Raw genomic sequence first — 8,877 nt, 5'->3', positions numbered from 1 at the left:
GTAATTATGCAAAAATGAGTGCATAAAATACAATTGATATCTAGGGAGACATTGATCGTAATCCCGAATATAACATGGTTTTGAGAAGACTGACTCAAATATGTAGCATCTAAGCGTATTTTAAAAATCAGGGTCTAGTTTGTAAAAAGATGATTTTTGTCCTTGTGATACGTGAGAATCTTTCTCCCACGTCACACATCTTTTGTGTACAGTTTCCATAAGACACCCAAAGTTGTAATTAGAAAATAATAACATTTATAAAATTTGAGTTAACAAGTAAATTAAAGATAAACAACGAAAGAAAAGTTTTAGATATTAAAAACCGGGTTGGTTATTTATAAGTTGGCTTATAGTACTAGTACTATAGTCTATACTAAAGCCCCCTTGCAGATAAATAAAGGGATACACAATCATTTGAGCCTTAACCTGTATAGACTTAAATAATAGAAGTATTTGAAGATGAGTTGTTATTACACGCTTTTGTTGTGAGGTTTGGTCATTCAAATACGACGACGTACGCGTTGTCTTGTTTTAGTTTTTATACTCTTTCTTTCTATTTCTTCTCCAAAACATTCTCCCACCAAATTAGGGTTTCACTCATCCATATATAATAAATAAACACCATCAAATTCAGGTTCTAATCTTCTTCTTCTTATTACTTTCTGCTATTATAAGTTTCCATATTTGATTTTGTTGTATATTAGTTAATCCTATTCTATTCAATTTACACTATTACTTGTATCAAAACTCCATATCTGTTATTAAGAATTTGAACTAGAAATGGGGAAACCTACCGGCAATAAGAACAAGTCACAGCCTGCTGCTGTTGATAAGCCCATGATGAAACCCAATAATAAACCCCAAAGAAAAGCCGACGAAGATACCGCCGTCTTTATTCAGATGTCACACGAGCTCAAGGAAGAAGGAAACAAACTCTTTCAAAAGCGCGACAACGAGGGCGCCATGCTCAAGTATGAGAAAGCCCTTAAACTCTTACCTGCTAATCATATCGACGTTGCTTCCTTGCGAACCAGTATGGCCGCCTGTTACATGCACATGGGGATCGGTGAGTACCCCAGGGCCATACACGACTGTAATCTGGCCTTGGAGGTTGCCCCCAAGTATAGTAAGGCGCTCTTGAAGAGAGCCAAGTGTTACGAGGCCTTGGATAAGCTGGATCTGGCGTTGAGGGACGTCAAGAGCGTGCTGAGTATGGAGCCCGCTAATGTGACCGCGCTGGAGATCGAGGGTTTGGTTAAGAAGGCCATTGAAGGGAAGGGTTGGAAAGCTGAGGAGGTTGAAGCTGCGTTGCCCGTTGATGATACCGAGCCGAAAGCGGTTAAGGTTCTGAAGGAGAAGACTAAAAAGAGGAAGAACAATCGGGTTGATAAAAAGGTTGTTGAAAAAGTCAATGAAAGCACGGTCGAGGCGGAACAAGTCAAAGAGAAGAAGGTTGACGTAAGGGTCGAAAAAGTTAATAACAATAAGGTTAAGAGAGCTAAGGACAAAAGGGCTGTTAAGAAAGTGGAGGATAAGGTAGTTGTCAAGGATAAAAATAGTATCAAAGAAGAGAAATCTGTCACGAGGACGGTGAAATTGGTGCTTGGTGATGATATAAGATGGGCACAGCTACCGGTTGATTGTAGTATCGGGTTAGTGAGGGAGATAGTGTGGGACCGGTTTCCTGGTTTAGAGGGTGTGCTTATTAAGTATAAAGATCAAGAAGGGGACTTGATCACCATCACGACTACTTCCGAGTTGAGAATGGCTGAAAGTTCTAGTGATCCTCAAGGTTCTTTGAGGCTATATTTGGTAGAAGTTAGTCCAGATAAAGAACCGTCTTACGAAGGTTTCACAAATGACAGTTTTACTAAAGCCAGTAGCTTGATATCCAGTGTTTCAGAGAATGGAAATGTAGGAAAGATTAAGGAAGTTGAGAAAGTTACAACGTGTGTAGAAGACTGGATTGTGCAGTTTGCAAGGTTGTTTAAAGATCACGTGGGATTTGAAGCTGACTCGTATTTGGATCTTCATGATCTAGGAATGGAGTTATATTCAGAAGCAATTGAGGAAACCGTCACAACCGAAAACTCGCAGAAGCTTTTCGACATTGCTGGTGGAAAGTTTCAGGAAATGGCTGCTTTAGGGTTGTTTAACTTAGGAAATGTTCATATGAACAAAGCAAGAAAATGGGTTGTGTTTGCGGAAAATGGAAGTAAAGAATTGGTTCAAGAACAGGTGAAAAAGGGACACGAATGGGCAGAAAAGGAATATGTAAAAGCAGGGGTACAATATGAAGAAGCTTTAAAAATCAAACCTGATTTTTACGAAGGGTTTCTTGCACTCGGACAGCAACAGTTCGAGCTTGCGAAGCTTTCATGGTGTTATGCAGTTGGAACCAAGAATAATATAGAATCAAGTCTTTCTGCGCAAGTTTTGGATTTGTATAATAAGGCTGAAGATAGTATGGAACACGGAATGCAGATTTGGGAAGAATTGGAGGAACAACGGTTGAATGGATTGAGTTTGTATGATAAGCATAGGGACGGTTTGGTAAATTTGGGGTTGGAAGGGTTGTTAAAAGATGTGTCGGCTGATGAAGCTGCAGAGCAAGCTGCACATTTGAAATCTCAGATGTATATTTTGTGGGGTACGCTGCTTTATGAGCGATCTGTTGTGGAATTTAAGTTGGGTTTGTCTGCATGGGAAGAATCTTTGGCGGCTTCGGTTGAAAAGTTTGAGCTAGCAGGAGTTTCACCAACAGATCTAGCAGTAATTGTGAAGAACCATTGCTCTAATGCAACATCATCTGAAGGTAATTTAATCATACTTAATTTGAATATTTTCATTTAAACACAGTTTCACTTGATTCTTAATTGAGAATGTTGCTGAGAAAGGAAAAGTAAAAGTCCTAAATTTTGCAGTGTGGAGTATGAGTGATTTTTTTCTATCAAAAGGAGTGAAAGTAGTTTTTTTGAACATATTTACTAGTCAAATTTTAATAGATAAAGGAGTAAACTGAAGATAACTCTCTTTTCAAAATGATTGAAAGTTCACATCTTTGACATATTTTTTTTCGACATACATAGGAGTAAAGTTCAGATTTTGACATATTTAGGGACCACATTATACTTGTTTTTTTACGGGTTAGGCTAAACGTATCCCCTCTCTTGTCGTACCCCCTTCCCTAAACTGTCATTTCCTTTTAACAATTTTATTTGACATATTATTCACCTCAACATTTTTTTTTTCATTATATGGTTTCCCTTTACAATATTAAATAAAAAAACTATGAAGTTTTTATTTTTTAATTTTCTTTTTATTTTTCTCTCTTTTGTGTTTATTGTCCTTGATCATAATAATAATATTATTATTTATTATCAGTGTTGATGCATTATTGTATTTATAAAACTATATATATGTGTGTGTGTGTATGTGTGACTAATACTAATAAAATTAAAATAATAATAATAATAACATTTACAATATTAATACTAATAAAAATAAATTAATAATAACAACTTAATAGTTTTTAATTTTATATATTTAGTGGAGACTATTAAGTGAAAAGATATGTCGGAGGGACTAATATGCATGCAAATAAGGTTAAGGGAAATGGTAATTGATTTGATAAGTTGAGGGGGGGGGGCACATTCAGAAAAAAATAGTATGGATGGGGTACCGTTTAGCAACACTTTTTTTTACATGTAATCCTTGTTAGCTTCTAAAATTGAACTTTCCCTCTTCTTTTGATGAGAAGTAAAATTGTTATACCCCATGTTGCCTAATCAAATTTGAGATTTTGGTTAGCTCTCTTGACAATTCTCTCATTTTTAATTCAGTCATTATTTATTTGGAAGCTGTAGCTAAAACTTTTGAGCCATGTCAGCATTTTGCTGTTTCATGGTCAAAAGGTTCCAAGAAACTTTAAAGTCTAGTGACTGAATTATTAATGAAGTGAAAGTAGGCTACTATTTCTGTATAAAGTTACATGTGTGTAATTGCATAATTTATTTATTGCAGGTCTTGGTTTCAAGATTGATGAAACTGTTCAGGCATGGAATGACATGTATGATGTTAAACGGTGGCAAACTGGTGTTCCATCTTTCCGGTTGGAACCACTGTTCCGGCGTCGGGTCTCAAAACTTCAAACTTTCATGGAACATCTCTGAAAAAGATTATAAAATCATCCTGTGATTTAATCATTGCTAGACCTTATATGTTTGTCAAGTAAGATTTGCAATCCTTGATCTTCAATTCTACTTTCTATATCATAAAAGACGATTGAAATGATACCATTGATGTATTTTTGCAGGTTTTTAAATAGAATGGCATCTTCAACTTCAGATTTCTTTATTTTCACCATTGGAGATGAAAGAATAGAGTTTGTGATCCGCAGCACGAGGTGTGTTTGTATTGGCGAGAAGCCACTTATTTATTCATTGTGATATCATTTTTTGGTTTTGGATGGAGTAAAGTATCTCAGACTATACAAAAGTTTTGATGCATAGTTTGTTTCAGATAAAGAAAATGTAGGTGTAAAACATTCATTATTGTTAGGGCTGCTTGTGTTTGCTAATGGTGAGCAAATAGGGCTGCAAAGTGTGCATTTTTGGGAATTGTTGTTTCTTCATGATAGATTGATTGTTTTTTCAACAGTTGTTGAATCTTATGATATATTGGTTGTTTTTGTGAACATTTATTGCCATGATATGTTGATTGTTTTTATGAACATTTGTAATTAGGTTGCAAAGTGCGATTATTTTATAGGGTTAACTAGAACACCCTGCTTAGAAGTGGTTTAACCTGGTATTGAATCAAGTTCTTACATTGCAATGTCTTTTATAAGTTTGGTAAAATGGGGCCGTTAGTGTTAGAGGTGCACAAATTGGGTGTTCTCAGGAACCAGAATTGGGTAGGAATCAGAACCGGGTATGGCCAACAAAAGTCAAAAACGGGTCTGGGTAGGAACCGGTTCCGGGTATAATCGGGTATTTGACCGGTTCCATCGGGTTTTTTTCGGGTTTCGGGTAGGGTAGGGTGGGGTTTGACCAGGTATTGGCGGAACCGGTTCCACCTGGTCCGGGTCGGTTCCGGTTTGGGTACAGTTCTCGGGGGAAAACCAAAATCTGGTCCGTACCCGCGGGTAGGGTAGGGTCGGGTCCGGTTCCGGGTAGGAACCGCCGGGTTGGGTCCGGAACCGGTTCTTTTGTGCACCTCTAGTTAGTGTAACGTCTATTGAATTTCATGTATGAAATCGCTTGTTTGTACTCATATTAAAAAAAAGGGTATTTACATATATCCCATTCTTAAGTTTCTTTATTAGATATTTATCTAACCCTTAATAATAAATTACATATTTCCCCTCCCTTAACCCCATATATTACGTATCTTTAGGGCTGTTCACGAACCGAACCGAACCAAGCACAGACATGCTCATATTTGGTTTGGTTTGAAAGCGAGCCGAACCGAGCGGATTGAATTTAAAAAGAGAGATATCTTTATGCTTGAATTTGATTTGGTTTTGAAACCGAGCGGCTTGGTTCGGTTTGTTTTTGCTTGATTTCGTTCAAAGTTTTCAATTTTAAATTTCTAAAACTTCAAAATATCATTAATTCAAGACTTTTAACTCAAAATTATCTAAACTTTCACCTTTAAAATGTATAAAACTCAAAGTTAACAACAAAACATATATAAAACGAGCGGCTACGGTTTCAAATTGGACTTGAATTCAACACAAAAGAGGGAAATTTTAAAAACTTTAAAAGAATAGTATACTTATATATATATACATAAAGTTTATATATAAAATAATATATAAAAAATAATTCGAGCAAAACGAACCGAACCAAACCGAACGGCTCGTGCTTGGATTGTTTTTAAACCGAACCAAGCCGAACGGCTCACTTCCAAACCGAGCCTAAATCAAACGAGCATTTTTCGAGCAATTTTCGAGCGAACGACGAACGAGCGGCGAGCAGTTTGGACAGCCCTACGTATCTCCCATTTCATTAAAACTAACTAACTAAATGACTGTTTTACCCTTAATTAACTATTTACATATATCATCTTCCTAAAAATATCAATTACATCTCTCTCCAATTTCAACCCAAACCAAGTCGGTGAAAAGAAGACATATTGAATGCTAATAAATCGAAATTGTTGTTTAGTTATAGATCTTGAATATGTGGGATCAAATTGACTTTTTTTACTACTGTATTATTAACATGGCTTATTGTATATCTATTTTGTAAATAAATAACGAACCGGTACTTTGCAAATTACAAATATGAACCATGGTAGCTTCCATAATACAAATATAAATCAAAAGATTGCTTATGGCTGCCTCTGTCATTCTGCTTCTCAATATATGCTCGTAGATTTTTTTTGGCTCAGCTTGAAGCCAGTTGCAGGTACCAATACTTTGATTTCCTTTATTTATATCAACCATACCTGCAAAGCAATTGCGATCTCCGAGGCCGCAGGAATGGGGCTGTCGTGACAGAAAAAGGGGCTGAGATCTCACCGGAGGAAGAATCGAGCGTCGCTGTTGTCTACGCTTTGTTTCCTTTGGGTATTGTAAATTCAAAAGGGTAAATGGGCAATTGTATATATGTAATTAAATTTTAAACATTGAGGAAATATATAATTAAGAAGTTTAAGAAGGAGATATATGCACAGTCACATGGTTCTCTGTTCATTTCATCATATACATGCTTAATAGTTAATGTGACACATTGAACCGAGAATGCCTAGATTAATATTTTATAACATATACTTCATTCGTCTCTCTTTAAGTGTTATGGTTTCAGAAACACAAAGTTTAAGGTAGATTGAATAATTATTATTTTTTCTTACCAAATGATAACAATGCTCTTGGAAATTGGTCTATCAATATTGTTTATTAATTTAGTTGTGAGTGATTAAGAGTAAACTTGAAAATTGACTAATAAATTTTAAAATTGAACATGTGTACCGTGACAAATAAAAAAAGAAATATGGATTATGGACACTTTTAATTGAACAGCAGTATAAATTTTCTTTTCCAAAGTAATTTAATGTATATCTTTAATTCAAATAAAAAGAAACCTTAAGATTTGCCTTATCCAAATTTTGAATTCAAAACATAGTTAAATTTTATCTTTAATTCATTTTAATGTTTTCTCTAAACTCCCTTATAAATAGAACCTAGCATCCTCAAAATTCACTCCGAACCTGCAAATTCTAGAGCCCCAAAGGTTTAGAGTCGTGATCATCATCCCTCTCAAAGATTCATATGTCGTTTCCTTTTTAGTAAGTTCTAGTTTTCATTTAATGCTTTGTTCTTTCATTCTGCAAAAAAGAAAAGAAGAAAAAAATTATTGTCAACGCTTAGATCTCTATCATAATATATCCAAATCACAAATTTCAAAAGCCTAAGTTGGTTCTTTATGTGTCAGGTATCTATGTAATTTTTGGGGTAAGCTCTTATAAACTTTAAAAATGTTTTTACTATTTTCCTTTAACAAATGGTCTTACTAGAAATCTTGACAGAGAGCTTTGGTCTCATAATAAATGTCATAACTCACCCATATTTACTAATTAGGACCAATTTTCTTGTATATGTTGTAGATATATAAATTTGCAAAATTCTCACACTGGAATTGCATTGATTAGGTAAAGTATTGATTTTTAGTAGTTTTTCTATTAAACTGACTCCGAATCTGATCCCCTTGGAAGTCTACAAATTTTCTATTATTTTAAATAAATAGTTAAATCGTATAAAAATATATATAATGTAAGCAACTCAAAGGATTACAACATGTTCAATTTTCGTGATTTAACTCAAAGGTTTACTATTTTTAAAAATTAATTCCTTGAACAACAAGCAACCTATATTTTTCTGGAAAAGATAAGTTTAAAACCCTAAAGTTCAATTGTACTATCAAACACCAAATCTATAGATATTCAACCAAGGGTTCTACCACCAAGGCCATAATCTAAGGAAAAACCAAATTCGTGTCCTGGCGCGAATGGACCCACTCCCCTTTACATAGGAGCGTGTGGTCGGAGATTGTATTTCAATGAAATTAAGAGACATCCTAGTAGCAACTTTCTTGATCATTAGGGCTCTAAAGGAAAGTGTTTCAAGTCTCAATTCATCAACAACAAAGGTGAGTTCATAGCCCCGTGCTTTTAAACATTTTATACTTTGGGGTGGAAAAATGCAATTTATTTATTCTATGTTTTATACATGCTGTCTATTTCAAGCTTTATTTTATAATATTCGTTATGTGTGATCATTACAAGTGTATACTTAATCGTATGCACAACAATTAACTTGTTAAGCATGTAGTTGTATGATATATATATATATATATATATATATATATATATATATATATATATAGGGTAAGGATTCTAATAGAACCCTTTGCAAATTAAGAACTTTGAGAACCATTTTAAATCACTAAAAACACCTTTAAAAAAACATTTAAAAAAATCATTAAACAAAAAATAATAAAAATTTTAAAAAAGTAAAAAAACCAAAATTATTATATTTCATTCCGGTTTCATTAAAAAAAATAAAAACAAAATAAAAAAATGTCGTATTATACACATATGTATAATTTTATATAATCTTTAGTTACGTAATATACACATATGTACAGTATTACTTATCTTAAGTTATACACATGTGTACAAAAAAACATGTAAATGTACATATATATATATATTATACATATGTGTATATAATTTAGCTAAACCGAGTTTTTTTTAATGAAACCGGGATCAGAATTTTGGTTTTTTTACTTTTTTGATTTTTGTGTTTTTTTATTTTATGATTTTTTTTTTATTTTTAGGTTTTTTGTGGTCAAATGGTTCTCATAGTTCTTA

At 33.9% G+C, this 8,877-nt stretch overlaps 1 protein-coding gene across 1 annotated transcript; it reads left to right on the top strand.

Annotated features, from left to right (window-relative positions):
• Nucleotides 1–559: 559 nt before the first annotated feature.
• Nucleotides 560–4,696, top strand: LOC143632890 (protein PHOX1-like). The gene is made up of 3 exons (XM_077101305.1): nt 560–2,815; nt 4,024–4,230; nt 4,316–4,696. Exons 1-2 carry the CDS (start codon nt 781–783, stop codon nt 4,170–4,172), a joined length of 2,184 nt encoding a protein of 727 aa, XP_076957420.1. The 5' UTR covers nt 560–780; the 3' UTR covers nt 4,173–4,230; nt 4,316–4,696.
• Nucleotides 4,697–8,877: the final 4,181 nt, after the last annotated feature.

This window comes from Bidens hawaiensis, unplaced genomic scaffold (assembly GCF_021521415.1).
Source record: "Bidens hawaiensis isolate Kalapana, Puna unplaced genomic scaffold, B.hawaiensis_p1.1 tig00006551_1, whole genome shotgun sequence".
In the NCBI taxonomy this organism is placed as follows: domain Eukaryota; kingdom Viridiplantae; phylum Streptophyta; class Magnoliopsida; order Asterales; family Asteraceae; genus Bidens; species Bidens hawaiensis.
Note: the sequence above shows the minus strand (reverse complement) of the source record. Positions and strands in the feature narration are given on the sequence as shown.

Excerpts from the sequence above, each read along its gene's own strand:
- LOC143632890 (XM_077101305.1), top strand. The coding sequence starts at position 781 with ATGGGGAAACCTACCGGCAATAAGAACAAGTCACAGCCTGCTGCTGTT. Across the intron at positions 2,816-4,023 it reads TAATGCAACATCATCTGAAG|GTCTTGGTTTCAAGATTGAT; the intron begins GTAATTTAATCA and ends TATTTATTGCAG.